Here is a 21,140-nt window from a genome sequence, read left to right as displayed (position 1 = left end):
AGGAGCTACCAGAGATTCTATGGTCGTACCGGACCACCCAAAGAGAATCGACGGGTGAGACCCCGTTCTCCCTGGCCTTCGGCTCCGAAGCTGTAGTCCCGGTTGAGATCGGCATGCCATCTGACAGAGTAGAGCATTACGAGCCTACAGCAAATGAGGAAGAGCTGCTCCTCAACTTCGACTTGTTGGAAGAAAGAAGAGCAATGGCCCAGCTACGCCTGGCGGAATATCAGGGCAGAATGGCCAGACACTACAACGCCCGCGTTCGACCTCGGACCTTCCAAGTCGGACATCTGGTCTTAAGGAAGGTCCAAACCCATGTGGGTGCCCTTGACCCGACCTGGGAGGGGCCGTTTATGGTCAAGGGAATAGTCTGACCTGGGACGTACATATTGGCCGATCTGAAAGGAGACGTCCTCGCGCACCCATGGAACGCTGAGCACCTGAAGCGTTATTATCCTTGAAATGCCAAAATAGTTTTCAATGGATCTGTAAAAACTGTTTCAATGGGATTGTGATCGGAATAAATGTGATGATTTAATTTCATGATTCCGAGTTCGACCAGAAATTAAATGGGGGTCACGGACTCCCACACGATCACATTCCAGCAGTCGGTTAAAATTCAATCCTCCAAAACCTAAGGGTACGAGGTGCGATGCCAAAACCGTTGGTGAACTTAAAATTCAAACATTCAAGGTAAGGGGGCGATGTGAAAAGTTCAGAATGATCAAGCCTTTAAACCTAAGGGTACGAGATGCGATATGAAGAACAGTTATGGACTTAGGATTTTAGCCTTTTAACGTTTTTAAGTTAAAGGTGTGATGTTAAAAAGTCCAGAGTTGGTGCAATGCATTGAATACTAGACAGCGATCCGAGTTCAAAATTTCAAGTATTTTAGTTAATGGCGCGACCTCAAAGGTACGAGACGCGAGGTGACATTGGCTTCAACTTGAAGGAAAAACGAAGAAAGAAGGCAACAAAGTAAAAACGAATGAGAAGCCTCTTTATTGAATGAAAAGCAGAGCCAAGGCTTATAGACCTTGCAACTCTGCCCTAATACTTACAAAAGAAGAGAAGAAAGACAGAGAAAGGTCTCATGAAAGGTGATCGCCTAAGAGCCTGCTTGAGGAGCGCCCTCTTGAGTGGTGCCGACCTGATCCTCTTCGAGGTCGGAGTAGTCAGAGTCCAGATCTCTGACGTACTTATCCACCAACGCTTGGGGGCCAGGGGTGCCACTAGGCCCAGACGCCCACTGCTCAGCATATCTCTTCTTCAGACCACCGAGATCGATCTGAAGGTCAGGCATGTCGGAAGCAATGCCCTTCATGAGAAACTTGAAGCCCGCGTCAGAGAAGTCTTTGGCAAATCCATCAAAGTTAGGATGTTGCCTGAACGATTCCTCCAATAGGGCTCCATTACTGAGACGCTCCTTCACCATCTCCAGCTCAGCAGTCGCGTGCTTCAGCTCCTCCTCCTTCGCTTCAAGCGCCTGGAGCATGTCGTCTTTCTCCGTGAGGAGTTGGAACTTGTCCTTCTCCAAGTCCTTGGTGATAGCATGGGCAGCTCGGAGCTGGGCCTTGCGTCTGTCCTCTTCTTTCTTCAGCAGCTCGACCTTGGCCTCCACCTCAGCCTTCAAAATTTCCACCTCAGAGTGAGCTTTTAGCAGCTCATCCTTCATGGTGGAAGAGGCAGCCTCCAAAGCAGCAGAGAACTCCTCTTTCTCCCTCGCTGTCAGAGCTTCCCTCCCATCCAACTCGGCCTTCACGGCCAGAGCCGATTGAATGGAGGCAACAAACGCCTGAGAAAAAGTACAAAGAAGAAAGTTAGACCGAGCTACCTGTTAGGTAAATTAAGCAAAAATGGAGACACCAATCTTACCTCAGCGGCGTAGTCGATGGTCCTCTGCAGGACGGACCCCGGGTCACTTACAAATTTGGACGATCTTCTGAGGCAGCGGTCCAAACTTGCAGCCGAGATGCGGGACACCTGGTCCCTCACCCCAGAACTTGACGGCTCGATTCTGAACCGTGCTGTCACGTCGGACGTCCCGCCCATCCTGGCCTCAGGATCGTCCACTCGATCTGCGAAGCTCGCAGGCAAGACCCCACGAGCTCCGACCTCCAAGGGGGAGGTGGTCTTCTTCTTCTTCCTCCTTCGCTTCAGAGGGACTTCCTCCCTCACCTCCTCGCCCAAGGGCGAGACGTCCACCGCCTCGGTCTGATCCCTGAGGCGCTTCTCCCTCGAAGGACCCCCAGAAGACTCCAGCTCGATCACTGGGGCTGGATCTTCAGAGGCTGGCCCTACCACAGCAGGAGTGACAGGTTTCGAACTCTGGGTAGCCTCAAGAGCATGGGCTCGGCCCTTGGACTTGCGTTTCACGTTACTCGCAAACCCGCAAACCATGGCTGCAAAACAAAAGAGAGAAATCAGCACAAAGTTAGAGGAAAATGAGGGGGTAGCAAGCTCGGCATACCTAATTCGGAGTTCGGCCTTGAGGATTCAATGGGACGAACTGCAGGGTTGTAATCTAGCAGCCCGGACTCAAGCAGCAGCTTGTCGGTCACCAAGGTTCCGACCTTCCTACCCCTCGGAAAATGCTCCTTGTAATATTTCAACGTGTCGAAAGAGGCTTGCGTAAGCTCGAGGACTGGTCGGATTGAAACTGCACGAAGACAAAATCCGAGTTAGACCTGAATGACAGGAAAGAAAATCACAAAAAGTAAGAACTACTCCGTACCTAGGTTCCCAAACCTAGTGGGAACGTCAAAGAAGGAACGACCTGACTCGTCCTTTGCAAGCCATTCCCCAGAAGCGTAGAACCACTTCCTCACCCATCCCTTGATGGAGGTCGGCCCCTTAACTCTACCGCCTGCGCCTTTCCTTGAGCACATATAGAACCGACCAGGCTTCTTAGCTATCCTTTTCGCTTCGAAGCACGCGAGGAGCTGGTCTACATCCAACAGCTCGGCCTCTTCACTATCCCGAGCTCGAAGCCAAAAAAGGATGGCCAAAGCGAACATGACACCCCACCAATTGGGGGCCACTTGAGCCGGAGCCAACCCAGTCCGGAAGAGAAATTCTTGGACAAAAGGGTGAAGGGAAAGCCAGAGGCCGTACTCAAACATTTTGAAGTAGAGAGTGACCCATCCCTCTGGAGGATTGTCAGCTCTCTCCCCCTCCTCCGGAATCCTAAGGAGGATGTTCTCAGAGATAGCGAACCCCCTACGAAGGGATCCGAGGTAGTGCTCAGGTATCCTAGAAGGGTATTCCAAACCCTGACCCGAGGTGGATGCATCACTATCCTCCCCGTCATCGGAGAACCTAAAGTTTTCTATCTCCTCGAACTCGGACTCTAACCTACGGGCTAAAACCTCATCAGATCCTAAGTTGCTGCTAGAAGAGGACGGCATGGCAACTACGTTCGAAAGAGAAAGTGATGGAAGAGACCGACCTACCGAGGGTTCGAGCTGCCTTCAGATCGAACTCCAAGAATTCAGGAAACGTAAGGTATGACCTGAAGGGTTGGGGGTATTTATAGCTCGTCGGGAAATTTCCCCACCGTACATGTGTAATCAACGAGCGGTTAGGATCCTCCCGGAGATCCGAAGCGTCGGAATATTTGAATATTCCGATGATAAATCCACCGCAACGGTTATGGTTTCCCACGAATAGGAAGTCGCCACGTGTCCGGAGCGAATCAAATGAACTTCTCTACCAGGTCGAGATCAGACCAGACAGAGAGGGAGCCAATGTTTGGGGGAAAGAATACCCTGGACACGTGGAGGACGGCCATTGGTGCCCCAAGGTGACCATGAGTCATGCCCCAGCTCGAACCGCCAAGATCACCACCACTAGCGTTGACAGATACTAAGTATGAGGGCTGAGGTGAACCTGGCCGAGGTCCGACCTACCAGGAAGCTCGGTGGGGGCCGATGTGAACTACTGTCAGCGGCGTGATTATCGGGTGTAACCGTCAGTCCCGAGATTACCGGGTGTAACCGACGGTCCCGAGATTACCGGGCATAACCGTCGCGAGATTAGCGGGACTACCACCCATAAGTAGAAGACTTCACTCCACGATCAGGTACGATAATTTCTGACCTCGAACTAAACTGGGAATCCGACCTATACTAACTTGATCGTCGGAGTGCTCACCTTTCTGTGCAAGTCCGCCCAAGTATTCAAATCGGTCCGGAAGCCGAGTTCGAGCTGCAATCTGAAATACACTGTTGTGCATATCCTTGCATAAACAATGATCACCCGGCCCTATGGCCTGATGAGCATGTAAAGATCGTCTTCCTTAAATTTCAAAGTTTTTGAAGACATCAGCCATGAAGGTTTATTTCATTATCGAGAAGGTCTTCAGTTAGCAGCCGAATCTTGGCCTCGTGCTGACTTTTACAAAGTAATCGCTTCCTCCCGGTCACTGTCAAGTTCCAAAATCCAAAATTGAAAGGTTATATAGACTTTAGGAACGTGAAGCAGAAAACTTCTCCCTCGTATAGCTAATTTCTACACCACACCAAACCAATGATCATAGGAAAAAGAAAACAATGAAGTTGCCCTCTGCTTACTGCCAATTAGCTTTATCGGCTTCACTCAAGTCAGTTGCTACTTTGAATTTGATGATCTCCAGATGTATAAGAATTCAGAAGATGAAACTACATGGTCAAAAAGTACCAACCCATCTCTGTCCAATGCCGCCGTTGGAAGGTAAGCTAAATGCTCTCACAAACAGCAATTAAAGTAGGCACCTGCACATTAGAAACATGTAAGTTACTGAAAAAAATTCCATTACAGTCTCGTAGGAGGGTTGATTAGGTTGTTAACACGCCAAGGATGCATGCCATCAATAGGTGATATGAAAAACAGATCTCCATAACTATATTTTCAGCTCAGGCACAGACACTGGATATCACACGTACAGCTCACCAGCTGAGTAATCACAGATGCACGCTTAAAGAGCTTCATGTAAGATTTTTAACTGAACTTCAGAAATTGCAATGATTCCTAGTAAATTATTAATGTTAAAACAAACATGATATTTCTAGGAATTCATTCACTCCAAGGGTTAAGAGCAGGGAACTTAAGAATCCTTTTATTTTTGGAATACCTGCCACTCTAATAGGAAGCAAGTTTTCATGTTCCTGCCCTTGCACTAAATCATGATGGTTGTGGTCTTATCATTTAATGAGGAAAGTGTTGTGATTATCAAAATCATAGAAGTTGGGAAATCATACTTCCATCTCAATTTTTGGAGCACATAACCAAAATTTAAAACACTTGAAATAGTAGCAATGTTAGCAAACTGAAGTTAAAACAGCAAACAAGAGCAGAAATGTTTAAAAAACAAACTGTACGGTAATACAAGACTGACCAAAAATTTCAAGATTATTGAGATAGTTAGACAGAAAATGTTGCAAATCCAATTTGGCCAGTTCTATTGGAAAATTAGATCATTAGTAGATAGACATAGCGCATAATCGAGAAGGGAGACGTCTTTAACTGAATACGAAATTTGCTTGACCACAAGCTTGGAGATAGCAGACACAATTACACCGAATCTAGGTTTATTTAAGACTTCACAATCGGAATTGTCACAGCGGCAATAGCTTTTCTTCGACATTGCTAGTCTATACAGGTGTTCACACTTGACAGCAGGCACACTCATTAGACCATATCCAGCATTTTCCAACGATGTGCTCATTTCCAGTGAAAATTTCGCTGTTAGGAACTTGTGTTCCGAATTTACTCTATAATAATAGTTACATTTATTGATCAATACAGTCACAGACTCACATCAAAATGTCTTACTCTACATCATTGTCGACCTGCTGGCAGCAGAATCTATTTTGTTTGAGATTAATGAAAAAAGCAACGGATCTTAGTCAAACAAATCAGACTTCAACGAGCGAAAATCGCCAGGTTCTAAACGAGATTATAAAACAAAAAGAAGTACAACAAAATTTTATCATCTATTATACATTACTACCTTCCTTTTTGAGGTCGTGATCTTAGAAGCCCAGTTACCACTTCAAAACATGCCTAATACAGTTCTTGCATCAATAACGTAGTCCAGACATTTCCACTGAAAGATTTATATTAGAAAAGCAATTTACTAACACGATTTTGGTAACGTTCACAACAAAAGAGTTTCATACTCAGAATAAGCAAGTATGAGTTCACATCTAATCATCAATCGACTTTCAAACGACCGAATCACAAATCGCAATACAGCAATCTCACAATCTAGATTCAGAAAATACATTAAAAGAATCACGAACACAAGCATAAAAGATAAATTGCTGTATTCAATGCCGTACCTCGCAACCATTCGACAGCAACAAGGCCTGCAGTTGAAAAACGATAAAGAGAACCAATACGCTTTATTACGGTAAGATTTCCTTCTTCAATCCGCTCTTTCCAGACGTTAAAACGGTTCAGATAACTACATAAGAATCCCGATTTTGCTCTCCGGAGGAAGAAAGAACTATTCGCCAGACATCGGCTCTCTAAACTAAACTCTCTTCCATTTCCCGCCATCCTCTTCCACCCGCGGAACCTGAATGAAGGGCCGACGCCTTTCATTGGGGTACCCATGGGCCGGGCTGGATCTTGTGATTTTGGGCCTCGGCCCATCAATGGCATCCTTTGATTTATTATTATTAATTTATTTGATCCTTTAATTTTTTTTTATCATAACTTCAAACGAGACTACATTTAATATATTTCTTGAAATGTATATATGACTTTTATATTAAAGAGTCTTCGTTATAGGTTAAATCGAACTTGTGTTACAAATTTGAAAATTTGAAAATAAGAACCAAATCAGTTACTGTTTAAAAGTATAAGGACTAAAATGAAATTTTCAAAACTATAGAAACTAAAAATAAATAAAGTTGAAAGTATATGGAGCGAGGGACCAACATGAAATGAAACATAGGACTAAATTAGTATTTATTTATTTTTATATAATTTTTGTTTATTTTAAGCTTAACCACGTAGGTGAAGTGAAGCAACGTTATCGGATGGAGATTGAGGTTGTCTGCAGTGTGCGTATTGACCAGCTAAGCCGTAATGCCGTTATATTCCACAAGATATAGATTCTGATTACCAAATCTCACCATCAACTTTAATTAAACTCATTTTTACCCTTTTTTTTAATTAATTAGAGGAGTTTGGTTGAGCACATTGGGTCCTTCTCCCTTGCCTCGCATCTTTTGATGCTTTGTGATATTTGGAACTCAAAAGCACGTGGAAAAGATTGAGTTTTTGGTTTTGAATGATGAGCTAAGATAATGTTGTTTAACCCTATCTCATCCAAAGAAAATTGAGTGTAATCTATCCAAATCTAAAATTCCACCATTTATATAATGAAGTGTTATATCACGGTGTTAAGGACAGTGGTGTTCGAATGCCCTACGTATCTCTACAATATATTATATTATATGTTTTGGGTATAACCCTCAAGACTTTTGCTTTTTGTTTCACCCAAATATCTTATGCCAATGAAGATAATTGATCCCTTTAATACATACTATGGATCACTCATTTCCTTAACTAATGTGGAATTTGTTTGCATTTAGCTTACAAACCAACACATTGTTCCTATATAGTTTAGAGGTTTAATGTCTCGCTAAAATTTTATAAATTCATATATTAAGATATGTAATATTCAAAATATGGACCATAAATAGTAAATTTAATATTCACTTGTTTATAAATGCACTATCTTCACGTTACACCACTACTGTGCTTGAAAATTTAAGCTAATAGATTAGAGTATAGGTGTGTGTACAGTATTAAGGAGAGAGCTAATTAACTTTTTAGAATTGTAATTCGAATAAATGGGTGGAAATTTAAAAGTTAGTAATATACTATCAGTTGAATTATGATGAGGATGCTAGAAATTCGTAGCATATTAAAGTAATCCATATTTGTTGTTTGTTGTAATCCAAAGTATCCATCAATTTGATACATCAAAATCGTCACTTTATGGAAACTTGTTTACATGGATTAATACCAACATCGATACTCCAAAAAATATACTTTATAAGTTTGTTTTGAAAAGGTAAAAGAAATAGTTTGATAGATGTGAAAAATAATGGTAAACAACAATACTTATGTGTCACTAGCTAGCACTCCATATTGTGCTAATCACTATTAACTTTTATTTTAAAAAAATGTCAAATTTTTATTAGCACTAAATATAAATCCTTATACCTAACTATGTTGTTAAATAGTAAATAGCAAAACATGCAAATGAAAAGAATAAAATTCTTTTAATATAACAAGTAGGGATAGAGAGATTCAAACTCATGACCTCTTAATCATAATATGTGTCAATCATGTTGAGTTAAGTTCATATTAACACATAAAGAATCGATAAGAAGTAGAGAAGTTTATTAATAAACGAGAATATATGTAATGTAGTTGCGTGCGATTGGAAGAAGTAGCACTAAGACCAAAGAGCGAGTAGAGAAGAGAGGAGAAGCTCCATTGTCCAAATTCCAAGGTAGAATAATAAAACCAAATCCAAATGGAAATCGAAACCAAGGTGTGTGATGAGGATTGTGAGGTAAAATTGCCGGCACCCTGTTTGGGGCTTCCAATAAACGAAATCTAAAATGCTTCGTCCTCATTCATACAATCCCCCCCTTTTTATGCACTACTTTCCCCCACACTTCTTCAATCTCAATCAACCTTCCTTTAATTTAATCACATATATTTAGCGTAAAACCCACCCCAATGCCTAATGGTAAATCCTAGTGCCCACGTTCACTCCCCCCATCGGCAACCCTCTCTTTCCAATACCTCGCCACTTCCACACAAATCTTCTACTTAATAATATTCTAATATTATATTAATTTCTAATTCCCTTCTTCCCCTGACTATAAATATATGTGCTTCCATTCACATTCTCTGTAGTCAGCCAGCCAGCCTGCTTGGGCTTGCAGGAAAGAAATTGGAAGCTGCAGCCAAAATTTCAAAACACAAAAGAAAAAAAGAAAAGGAAGGTAAGATGGCGGAATCGGGGAAGAGAAAAGCGCGGCATGGATTCTCCCGGCGGTGCGCGGCGCTGGTGAAGGAGCAGCGCGCGCGGATTTACATCCTCCGCCGCTGCGCCACCATGCTCCTTTGCTGGTACATTCAGGGAGACGACTGATCACAGAATCAATTTCTGCTGCTCCTTTTCGACTGCGCCGCGGTTTTTAAGGCCTCTTCTACGAGTCAACGCGCTGTGGCTGTGGCTGTTATCGATTACTTTTCAATCTCCTCAGTTCTCTCTTCCTTTTCCCTTTTTTAACCCAAAACATCATATTGGGTTTCTCTTTTGGGGATGTGTTGGATTTGGGAGATTGAATTTTAAAGCTGCAGTTTGTGTTACCTTTTTCACCCACGCCCGGGATGAGCTTCAACCTTTTGGACTTTGGAGGAGGCCAGCCTATAATTACTGAACCACTGTTCTTTTTTTTTTTTTCCCCTTTTTCTAATTAATTTAGCTCTATATATAAGAATAAGTGCTGTTTTTGCCCTCTAATTAACCTGTAACTCGCATGTACACCAGAAAGTACTGCTCAGTTTATACATATGTAGTTCTTGCGGCCCCCTTTTTTTAGACTGGTAATAATGATAATTAATAGAATGAATTGAAGTTTATATATACGCCTTCTCCTCTTCCAGTAGTTACTCGTACTTGTGTGAAAGAAACAATAATCTTAAAAAAATATTAAACATGAGCATCAATGAATCTGAACTTGAGAGACCGAACTTCCGACCTTAAAAGAAAGAGTAAGATATCTTGGCCGGTGAATCTTCAATCTTATGTATACATTGAACTCATCTCTTCCTTAGGAAGTGCAATTGGCAGTGGAGTTGTTGGATTAAGGAGAACGAAATGGGAAACGAGAGAGCAACAATGAGATTACATGTTGCAAGCGAATCTTGAGCTTTTTATGTAGATCGTCCACTCCACGAGTTTTCTTTCTTTCTTAAAGACCTGAACCGAACTGAATTTGAACCAATCGTACTTTATGGACCAACCCATGAATCTACCACATGACCTTTTAATTTGTACATATGTAATCCTAGTTGGTAGCCATGTCAAATTTATGTGAAATCCAACTTTAACTTTTAACGGTAAGGACTAAATCGTCATTAATTTAAAAGCTCATGGACTAAATCGATCCTTATTTTAACGAAAGTTCAGGGACCAAATGTATTTTTAAACTTTTTTTTTATATATATATTTAAAAGAAACTTTAGACATTGAAATAAAATTTTGAAACAACGGTAAATAATTCTCTCATTGGACTCTCTATTGTTAAATATTTCAACAAAATTCAAGTAGCATATTATCCTTTCTTTCAAATATATATATACCATGTTAATTATCTGCTTAAATACGAGTAAACAAAAAATAATTTGATGCGACATTATAGTTGACAATTATAATAATGTTGGCAATTTATGAAATGAATAGTCGTGTTTTTTAGAGTGCCTTGGCCCTTGGGGACATGTTATAGGCTTATTAGCAGAATTGCATAAGGTGTTGAGTGTAGAACATGTGAGCTGACAGTTGTTACAGAAACAAAACGATGTCATTTCATCAATCACATGACTCACAGCCCAACAAAAGCTTTCAAAATGAGAGTTGTTTAATTCCCAATTAGCCCATGGCTAAAACTGTAATTACAATTTATATTTTTAAAATAATTGTCCATTAATTACATATCACACACAATTGCATGGAAGCCGCGCTTGGAGATCTCATAAGAAGGTTCATTTTTAATTGCAAGCAATCTCATATTCCCCAAATCTAAAGGACTTGTTTGGAAAATTCATTCAAAATGCTTTTCTTTTCTTTTTTTTCAACAAATATGGAGTCAACAAAAACATCTGTAGTTTAAAAAATGTATTTTAAAAAACGTCATAATTTTTTTTTTAACAAATATGGCATAAATTTGTATTATTCTTATTTTCTTTTACATTATATTTGAATATGAATTGTGTTTTGGATATGTTATTTATCGTAAAATTTTAAACCTCATAATTATTATATTTAAAAATACATAGTATTAAATATATGTATATATTGTGTGGGTTTTTTAATTTAAGAAGGGACTAATTTAATTCTTATTTGCAAAATATTACACATCACGTATATTCTTTAACACAAATTTATTGAGTAAAATATCATGCTAAAATGAGAATTAAAATAAATGAAAAAAAATAAAAATAAAAGAACCTAATTGTTAACTTCTAGAAAAAATTAAAATGAAAAAACAAAAGTCGAGAGCAACAAGGACAGAAATAATATTTAAAAGTACCATTTAAATATGGAAACTTGTAGAATAGTAGATTGTTTCTAATAAATGCCTTTGGCCTTGAGTTATTTTTTTAATTTATTTATATAATAAATATTGAATACTAATTTAAAAGAAAGCTCATTAGGGTTTGTACGGAGGAAGCTTACGGCACAAGGATGGTCTGGTTATACGTACCTGGGCAGTTTACTTCTATGTTCTGCAACCGTCTCCTCCGCCGCAAACTTCTTCGGCTCAACTCCCCATCCAATTCATCCTCCTGGATTATATGGATATAGATTAAATAGATTCAACAATTTTTCCCCCACTAAAATTATTTTCAATTAATTTATGTCACAACATCGAAAATATTGTATAGTGTATAGCATGATTTTCAATTCAACTCATGCCATGTCATTAAATAGTGATGATAAGAAATTGGTAATTAATTATAAATATATATATATAAAGTACCCGAAATTGGTTTAATGATCAAAACATTGCCAATTTTTTTTTTCACAATTATACACGTCTTTTTCACAGATTTTATATTTTCAATTTACATATAATTAACGAAATGTATTTTCTATTTAGATAATCAATATTAGTTAACTACACAGGGACTAAAGAAGCGAAACCATTGATGATTGAAAAACCATTTGTGTGACGATAATTAAGGACTGCTAAATTGAGCCTCTTAAAACTACAAATATCGAATTAAAACCAATTTGAATATAATACATGATTAGAACGAGGGGTTTCTCGTATGAAGATTCAGTTGAACTGAATCCTCAACTAACATTCAGATACTGTCAAATTAATCCAAAGAGCAAATACGAACAGTAGAACTGATCATCAAGAAACCTCCAAGAAAATTAATGGCTACTCCTCCGACTCCCATTTTCTTCTGCTCCCAATGCCTCGCCTTCTTCTTCCTTGTCTTTTTCGGATCAACACCATCCATCACCGCCCATCCAAATTCCCTTCTTCACCAAGGTAATTTCTTCAACTCATCTTTTTATATTAATATATATCAATTGTGTATTGATTTCATGGAAATGGAAATTTCAAGATCGGGCGCCGAGTTACCTGAAGTTGGTTTCGAACGCGACGGCATTCCCACAAGAAGACTACTACGACTACATAATCGTCGGCGGAGGAACAGCCGGCTGCCCGTTGGCGGCCACGCTGTCACGCAATTTCCGAGTTCTGGTCCTTGAGCGCGGCGGCGTTCCACACGGCCACTCCAATCTCATGTCTCAAGAAGGTTTCTTGACCACTCTGATGGACGACGTCCACTCCCGTGACTCACCCGTTCAAGCCTTCACCTCCGAAGAAGGCGTTCCCAACGCCCGCGGGCGCATCCTCGGCGGCAGCAGTGCCATCAACGCCGGCTTCTACAGCAGAGCCGACCAAGACTTCTTCCGCAACTCCGCCGCCGATTGGGACGTCAAAATCGTGAACCAGTCCTACGATTGGGTCGAAAACCAGATCGTCTTCAGGCCCAATCTCAAGAACTGGCAATCCGCGGTCCGGGACGCAATGGTGGAAGCCGGAATCGACCCTTACAACGGATTCAGTTTAGACCACGTGGTGGGGACCAAAATCGGCGGCTCCACCTTCGACGACACGGGACGCCGCCACAGTGCCGCGGATCTCCTCGCACATGCGACGCCGTTTAACATTAAAGTCGCGGTGTACGCGACGGTGGAGAGGATACTCGTAGCTTCCACTTCGCTTTATTCCAGACGCGCCGCCATCGGGGTTCTGTACCGTGACCAGAGGAACGGGTATCACCACGCGATGCTACGCGAGCGTGGGGAAGTTTTGGTGTCCGCGGGCGCTATTGGAAGCCCGCAATTAATGCTGCTCAGTGGAATTGGTTCGCGCCCTTATTTGTCGTCTTGGGGAATTCCGGTAGCTCATCATTTGCCGTACGTGGGGCACTATCTGTACGACAATCCCCGTAACGGGATCTCCATATTGGCGCCCATGCCGTTGGAGCAATCTCTGATACAGGTGGCGGGGATCACGGAATCAGGCGCGTACCTTGAAGCGGCGTCGAACGTGATCCCGTTCACCTCCCCTCCACGGTCCTTCTTCATAAGAACGCCGTCGGCGCCGGTGTATCTGACGGTGGCGACGCTGATGGAGAAGATCGTGGGGCCCCTGTCGTCTGGTTCGATGCGGCTGGCTTCGACGGACGTGAGAGTGAACCCGGTGGTCCGGTTCAACTACTTCAGCAACCCGGTGGACCTGGAGAGGTGCGTGAACGGGACGCGGAAGATAGGGGAGGTGCTGCGGAGCCGGTCGATGGAGAGTTTCCGGTTCAGGGACTGGCTGGGGAGGATGGAGTTCCGGTTCGTGGGGCCGGAGATGCCGGCGGAGGAAGGGGACGACGGCGTGATGAGCGAGTTCTGCCGGAGGAGCGTGAGCACGATATGGCATTACCATGGCGGCTGCGTGGTGGGGAAGGTGGTGGACCCTAAGTATCGGGTCATTGGAATGCAGGCGCTGCGGGTGGTCGACGGGTCGACTTTTGCGGTCTCGCCAGGCACCAATCCTCAGGCCACGCTCATGATGCTGGGACGATATGTCGGTCTCCAGATAATCAAGGAACGCTCCGGATCCGCTCATGTACACTGATTTTTTACTTTCTTTTCTTGCGTTTATTATCTTTGTACTCTGCATCTGTGTTGATCTTGATCATAATAACAAGCGTTCGCCCTAATTCTTCTCAATTGGTCATCCATTTATATATCCACACATCAAACTATTTACTCAAATTTTTTCTCTGAAATATTGGTTCAGCATAGCTTTTATTGCTAATAATTTACTACCGAATGTTTTATGTTACGTGAGATTTCTATTACAATTATATTTTTTTTCCTATAAATGTAGAGGTGATGAGGATTTTAATCTCCACTCACCTAAATGAGTTTTTTTTTTCCTCTCTCCTTTCTACCGAAAAAGAAAACATAACCATTAACTCAAAATGACCATTACCTTCACTAGCTTTGTGTCAATACACCTGTAGGGTTGGTTACGAATGAGATGAATTGGAAACCGAATGAAGGAAGCGTGCGGAGTAGACACTTGTTTTGGGTTTTTTTTTTTTTTTTTATTATTACAAGACATAGGAGAATTCGAACCTAGATCTTAGATGTCTAACACCTAAACTTCTTTCTGCGCCAACTACGACACTTGTTTTGGTTTAAACCAGCAAACCCTCACACCAAACCGAAATGCTTCGGTTTAGCATGCTATGCCAGCGAACCTAACGAGCCAACTCAAACCGAAATCGAACCTACTTTGGATTCGGTCGATTTTGGCAGTTTTGTCAATTTTGGGTTGCACTCCTAATGGCCGGTGCTAGCTTGGTGGTATGATCTTCCGAGTACAAACATAAACATAGTAAATGGAACAAGCATTATTGTCACAACACACCACAAATAATAAACTGAAAAATAGCAATATTGTATTTGTCTTCTCTGCACACGTTGAAAAATATGCGAGATTGGATTCGAATTCTCAATATTTTGATCGGAGATTGGTGTCTTACTCAATTGAGCTATACTCAATTTTTTTTTCTTCCTACATGTTATATACAATGTATAATATTTAGGTATTTTAATACATTTCTAAATGAAAATAAGAGAGGTGATTATTACGAAATAGTAACAAATTTTCTACTATAATCAATGTTTCTTATGTATGAAAACTAATTGGAAAAACATGACATCATCGTAAATAACTATTGGTATTGAATTACAAATTAAAAAGATCAAAACTCATCATCTCATTATATTTTTTTTAAATCAACGTTGGATAACTATTTCATTTTTTATTTTTTATTTTCAAAGTTTTTATAAACATTTTAAAAATTAAGTTAAATCAGGGAAAGAAAAAGTAATTTTTATTTTAGAATTTAAATATGTTTTCAACATAAGGTGAAGATTGTGAAGATGGTAAAAAACAAGCATGATTTTAAGAACAGACCACTAAAATAATTTCACTTTTTTCCATTTGGAAAAAAAAAACAATTTAACTTTTCCAACGACAAGTCGTCGACCTGGAGCCAAATATAGGGCAGCCGACGCGTCGTGGGTATGCAGAGCAGAGGTAGAAATTTCGCCCTCGGCGCTCCTTCTCCTACTTCACCGCAGGGAATCTCGAAGAAGTTCCGACACACTTCCGACGAGGACGGGTATAATCCCTCTGTTTTTCTGTCACCCCGCTGTCTACTAAGCTGCTCTTTTGGAGTTCAATAAGCTATTATTATTTATTTTTTTTAACATTGGATACAGATTACAGGAAGATATTGATTGCTTTGGATATGTTTTCAACCGATTTGTTATTTTCTTCGAGCGAATTAGGTCATATGGCTATTATCTCTGTGCTTCGGTACTTCTTGGAAGTTGGAACTGGGAAAAGTTTTCATTCTTAAGTCTGATATTATTTTTGCGTCGAATCTACTTTTAGGTAGTTAAATTATCGGAATTTCTGCTTGAATGAGTATAATAGATTATAGCTTCTATAATCATGGTAATCGTGATTTCAGGATGTCTTCTATGAAGCGATATTGTCCTAATTCTTGTCAGCGCCCTCAAGTACGTGTACCTGATGTAAATATGGACATAGATAGAATAGAATATCATGTAGGATTTTAGGTGGGCATTGCTTGAGTTAATGATGCCCATTGCCCATAAAGAACCTACATTACATATAAGGATGTGAGGCATTTGCTTCGATCAGGAAAAGTTACTTATGTTGATCAAGTAGATTCGAAGCTGATCTAAGCTCCCAAGGGGCAGTCCGGTTGCGAAGCTGATCTAAGCTCCCAAGGGGCAGTCCGGTTGCCAAGAGCGTGCAGTCTCTTGGTCATACTGACTTAGAAGTCTCAAGTTCGAACCTTTCGGTGAACTTAATACACAAAACCCTTGATGTCTCTCGGGTTTGGGCCTTGGAGCCGGATTTACCCTAGGTATAGAGGATCAAAGCTCCGACTCCCCGTTATAAACTTATTGTGTGTCATGAAGTGTGGTTGTTTGTGTATGGTGTATATGTATTATTACCTGTTTTTGTTGAAATGCTCATAGTATTTGACTAAATAGTTTATGAGTCAAAAAATAAACACGATAGTTAGTTGTCCATCATCTCTTCTCACTCGGAGAAGACGAAGAAACTTCTTTTCGAATATAGACATGGGAACTACCATGGGTAACAGATTGGTTCAATAATCAAAGAGGTGAGCTAATAAGTTCAAACCATAATGACAACTAAGGAAAACATATTCTATGAGTTATTATAGGGTTCATGCAAGTATTAGTGATTGTTGCCGTGTGAGATTAGGCATGGGGTGCATAATTTGGTTCTTAATTATCCAAAAAAGTGTTGCATAATATGGCGTTGGTACCTGTGATTAATTATAATTGACACTTAGAATTAGACACGGTAAACTCTCTATCTTCCTTTACAAATCTTGAGCAGTGTTCTGGTTATAGGTCTAGGTGGAGGCCATCACTTTCCAGATCAATTGTTAAATTATTTTTTTCATGTGATCATATATGCTGTGAACTGGTTTTAGACTGGAGATCTATGGTTTGAAGGTCGTACGAGAATCCAAAAAATCTCAACCTATTATTTTTTCAATAGTTCAATTTTCGTTTACCACAATTCTGCTTCCAGATTGCGGGGAAGTTGCCGCTGCTTGCTTGAATGGAAGCTGAAATCTCAAACGATCGGATTAGTGGTGAAGTTTTAGAAGACCAAGACTACTTGGAGAAGATAAATAAGCTAGAGGGTTACATGGATGAGGTGAAATTCTTCCTCCAAGTTCCCATCTCAGAAATAATGAAACCATACTTGTTCCTGCACCTTCCTTATGGTTTGCTTAATGGCTTATCGGTTGAGTAATTTATTGTCAATATGATTTTGAGTGTTCACATAATTATAATTTAATTTGGTTTCAGTGTTTTTATCTGGTGCTTGGTGGCTCATGTTCAATTCAGGTGAAGAAGATTGCAAGAGAAAGCTGTTCCCAAGAAGTTGTAGAAGTGGCATTGCGCTCAATCTCCTCCCTAATTACCCTTCTCTCCTCCATGTCTTCTACCAACCTCATCCTCCATTCTTCACTTTGATCTTCACCCCATATCCCCTTTTGTTTCCTGTCAAATGCATGTACACGACCTTCCTGCCGTGGATTATGTGAATACTATTTTTTCTTTTTTGGATGGGAAGTCGGAGCTTTGCTCCCCTACACCTAGGCTCGGAAGACATCAACAGTTTATTGTATTGGGCTTATCAGAAGATTTGAACTCGAGACCTCTAAGCAGTATGATTCAGAAACTCCAAGCCCATTACCAACTGGGTTCCCTTTGGGGCACTTTTCCGTTTTCTCGTCTTTATGTCTTCCAACAGTAGTCAATCTAAGCATACTTTACAAGAAACTTCACTTATTACCGTCCGGTTGATGCAATTTTTGGGGAACTCAGGTCGGGTCGAAGGGTGAGGTTGACCGAATCGAGCTATCGAGTAAATCGATCGTCGGGTGGTTGAGGAAGAGTGGAGTCTAGGGTTGGAATAGCGATGATCTGCAATAAGTGAGGATATAAGGAAAAGAACACTGGTGTTGTGTCTATCGACCACACTTCGATGCTTAAGAGAAGAGAGGAAAAAACAAGTCTTAGTTTGAATTACTTACCTCGAAAGGTTGAGGATCATTTCTATCTATAGCTTTTGATAGCTTGATTCGGTCGACCCCATCCTTCGAAGCGATCCAATTTCCCAAAAAATTGCATCAACCGTTGATGTCGTATAATTGAATGTTTGATCTTTTGCCTATACTTTTTTTGAACTAAAAGTAAATAATAACTTGCAACTATTATGATATGAAATTCAACTGACTTGTATTTTTGTTTCATAATTTGTAATTTTTGATGCATGGTTGGCATGTGCATTAGGTCAAATAACGTACCAAGTTATATATAGCACGAATCAAATAGACATAAATAGCAATAGGAGCATGTTTTCAAAATTGGTTACTTTTTGTAAAAAATAACTTAGCATAAAACAACTTATATAAAGTTTTCGTGGTTTTTTATTTAATTTTTTTTCGGTATATATAAAATATAGTACTTTCGCACGAGACCCAATTCAATCAGGTCGGTTCTATGGTGTAGTGGTTAGCACTCTGGACTTTGAATCCAGCGACCTGGGTTCGACTCCCGGTAGGACCTTTTTTAATTTTTTATTTTTTACTCTTCAGAAAAGTAAAATTACATCAACGGACCATTTATTTGGGCTTTTGCCGACAAAAAGAGGCCCACTGGCTTTTAGCAAGGCCTATTAGATCATGTCTATTTGGGACAGTGAATTAGAACCTTATTATCGTTTTGTACAAATACCATTACAGGATTAAGTGGTTCTATGGTGTAGTGGTTAGCAGTCTGGACTTTAAATCCAGCGACCTCGGTTCGACTCCCGGTAGGAAATTTTTTTACTCTCTACAAAAACGAAAATTACTCATCGGAGGCGTAGCATCTTTTTTGAGCTTCAGAAGAGGCCCACTATACTATTCGGCCTTTTTTCAGCGAGGCCCATTACATAAGCCCAAATACTGTTCGTCGGCCCACCACTCCCAGTTAAACCACGCGCAAATCGGTGGAGCGAAAGCATCGTCAAGACTGGAGAGAGTGAGAGGGAATATAGGATTTTCTTTGAGGGAGAGAAGAGGAGAGAGAATTACAGAGAAATGGCTTCGAACGCAGCGGTGCCCTTTTGGAGAGCGGCGGGGATGACATACATCACGTACTCAAACATATGCGCCAATCTGGTCAGGAACTGTCTCAAGGAGCCTTACAAGGCCGAAGTTCTCAGCCGCGAGAAGGTTCACTTTTCAATTTCCAAGTGGGCAGACGGCAAGCCCCAGAAGCCCAGTATGTTCTCTCTCTCGCTCCTATTTAGAATTTTGGATCGAGATCTAGGGTTTCTATATTTTTCCTTTCGGCTTTTATCGGGTCTTTTGTTTCTGATTTGTGTTCGATACATTGACCTGTTATTTGTCAAACATTTGATTTTCTCGGGTTAATTGTTTGAGCTGGTAGAACGATCATACAATTCGCGTCGATATGGTTCGTTTAGGGATATAAATTACGATTTGCATCCTGGTTCTCTAGGGCTTGTTGTTTCCATCGGCCTATATGCATATTAGTATGGTGTGATTTAGATGCTATTTGCGTTGCATCAGTTGTACTGATTTTTCGCTTCCATGTTGTGCTACTCATTTGTATGTTGGTAATATGTTCCGCGTGAGTTGTAGTGGAGTATCTCTTTTTTCGATCGATTTGATGTTAATAGTTAAAGTATTAGGCATTCGCTCATTTTGCCTGTATTTCCAAATCTGTTGAGAAATATCATGCAAATGAATAACTTGATGGCCTATTTGACTCATATCTTGTCAATGGCGGTTTAGAGTTTTAGCTTGGAGATCTTTATGGTTAGATTTTAGGGGCGATATTGAAAAACTAATAAACTGAAAAGCCAATAAAAAAGGATGTCGGTTGGCACAAAGAAGCTGTTCGTGGTCTGCTTTGTTAAATCAAGGACTGACTGTAATTTCGTTCAACTTAGACGCGTAAAAAACTGACCCTAATCTCCCCTCAAAGTTTTTCAACCACCTTGTTATTTCGTTCTCTTTGACCAATGGTAAGTTGTACTTCTACTCCACCTGATACCAACCAGCTTTCATATCAAATAGATTTAAGGCTGTAGAATAGGGAGGGATTTCTTCGCTCATTAGCTCATTTGTTTTTAAGGTATGATGGTGCAGTGGTAAATATGTTTTGCCCTAGCAATCTAGACAATTCTGAATCTCCTGAGTGTAGATAATATGTTTGAACCTTGGCTGCAGATCCACAATAGTCTTCTAGTAAGGGGCACAGACTTTTTCTTCTTGAGTTTATATGTGATCTAGTGGGAACTTCCTTGAAGATAACCCCCAAAAGTCTGGGAATTTTGTGTGTTTTGCAGCAGTGGAAAGTCTTGCTTACTCCTTGTCAGTTGATTACAAATATGTTGTTTTTAAAGAGTGAAGTTTTTCATAAACCAAATTTTGTTAGGTGCGACTATGGTACCACGAAAATTCCTCTTCAAATGTTTCACAAATTGTTTCTACACACATTGGACTCAATCAGCAATTTCGAAGTAAATACTGCATTGCTTGATTTTGACACATACTTTTTTTTTTTTGTGGTATGTTTGTTTTGCTTATCATTTGATCTTATTGCATGACTATTTGTTGTAACAACTCCAAAAGCCTATTCTTGACAGAAGTTTTATGAGTTGTAGCCTTAGATCCCAAATTTCAATACTAAAATGAGCTTTAAAGTAATAGTGTGTTGTGATATGTTACTAAAGCGAGCAAGTGATTATTTTTTGTTATAGAGTTTTGATTATTTAATCTATATGTCCTCTGTATTGACTAATGCTTGGCTTATGTTTGTTACATCAGCTCTTAGGTCGGACACTCCTGAAGCGTGAAGGCGACCGTGTGGATTGTTAATCTCTTATGAAGGTGCTTCTGTTTTTTTTTTATATCAACATTGGTAGGGTTGAATCAGTTTTTGGAATCAAACCTTTTATGGAGATGGATTGATGAAATCTCTGGAATTTCCATGGGTTTGCAAATGTAATAAATCTTGCTACTAATGTTTTAATTGTATCGGGTTGGTTTACGATATACAAGTATGGAGAGAGAGCATTTGAATCTCGACACATTGAATAATCTCTCTCGTATGGTATGGAACTATTTTAGACATATAGTATAGTCCAGAT

At 40.4% G+C, this 21,140-nt stretch overlaps 3 protein-coding genes, 1 long non-coding RNA gene and 2 other non-coding genes across 7 annotated transcripts; 5 read left to right on the top strand and 1 right to left on the bottom strand.

Moving 5' to 3' along the window:
• Nucleotides 1-506: 506 nt before the first annotated feature.
• LOC148208812 (uncharacterized) lies at nucleotides 507-6,539 on the bottom strand. Its single transcript, XM_088116925.1, has 4 exons — nucleotides 6,324-6,539; nucleotides 2,474-4,754; nucleotides 1,879-2,405; nucleotides 507-1,798 (listed from the first exon to the last, which is right to left on the bottom strand). Exons 3-4 carry the CDS (start codon nucleotides 2,401-2,403, stop codon nucleotides 1,112-1,114), a joined length of 1,212 nt encoding a protein of 403 aa, XP_087973051.1. The 5' UTR covers nucleotides 2,404-2,405; nucleotides 2,474-4,754; nucleotides 6,324-6,539; the 3' UTR covers nucleotides 507-1,111.
• Nucleotides 6,540-11,983: 5,444 nt separating this feature from the next.
• On the top strand, nucleotides 11,984-14,047 carry LOC148208811 (Glucose-methanol-choline (GMC) oxidoreductase family protein). The gene is made up of 2 exons (XM_088117835.1): nucleotides 11,984-12,302; nucleotides 12,379-14,047. The coding sequence occupies exons 1-2, from the start codon at nucleotides 12,185-12,187 to the stop codon at nucleotides 13,950-13,952; spliced, it is 1,692 nt and encodes a 563-aa protein (XP_087973961.1). The 5' UTR covers nucleotides 11,984-12,184; the 3' UTR covers nucleotides 13,953-14,047.
• Nucleotides 14,048-15,352: 1,305 nt separating this feature from the next.
• Nucleotides 15,353-18,202, top strand: LOC111013970 (uncharacterized). 2 transcript variants are annotated; one of them, XR_002601781.2, is made up of 3 exons: nucleotides 15,353-15,513; nucleotides 16,995-17,123; nucleotides 17,318-18,202. It is a non-coding gene; the product is annotated as an uncharacterized LOC111013970 (long non-coding RNA). The 2 variants fall into 2 exon arrangements; XR_002601784.2 differs by having other exon boundaries at nucleotides 17,279-18,202.
• On the top strand, nucleotides 15,912-16,033 carry LOC148208810 (small nucleolar RNA snoR103). The gene has a single exon (XR_015787508.1). It is a non-coding gene; the product is annotated as a small nucleolar RNA snoR103 (small nucleolar RNA).
• Nucleotides 18,203-18,472: 270 nt separating the features above from the next.
• On the top strand, nucleotides 18,473-18,544 carry TRNAQ-UUG (transfer RNA glutamine (anticodon UUG)). The gene has a single exon. It is a non-coding gene; the product is annotated as a tRNA-Gln (tRNA).
• Nucleotides 18,545-18,978: 434 nt separating this feature from the next.
• Nucleotides 18,979-21,123, top strand: LOC111016259 (ATP synthase epsilon chain). Its single transcript, XM_022291573.2, has 2 exons — nucleotides 18,979-19,243; nucleotides 20,818-21,123. Exons 1-2 carry the CDS (start codon nucleotides 19,060-19,062, stop codon nucleotides 20,844-20,846), a joined length of 213 nt encoding a protein of 70 aa, XP_022147265.1. The 5' UTR covers nucleotides 18,979-19,059; the 3' UTR covers nucleotides 20,847-21,123.
• The last annotated feature ends 17 nt before the right edge of the window (nucleotides 21,124-21,140 follow it).

The sequence above is a fragment of the Momordica charantia genome, assembly GCF_013281855.1.
Source record: "Momordica charantia cultivar OHB3-1 chromosome 9 unlocalized genomic scaffold, Mcharantia_2.0 BLBB01000009.1, whole genome shotgun sequence".
NCBI lineage: Eukaryota > Viridiplantae > Streptophyta > Magnoliopsida > Cucurbitales > Cucurbitaceae > Momordica > Momordica charantia.
This window is presented reverse-complemented; position numbering and strand designations above follow the sequence as displayed.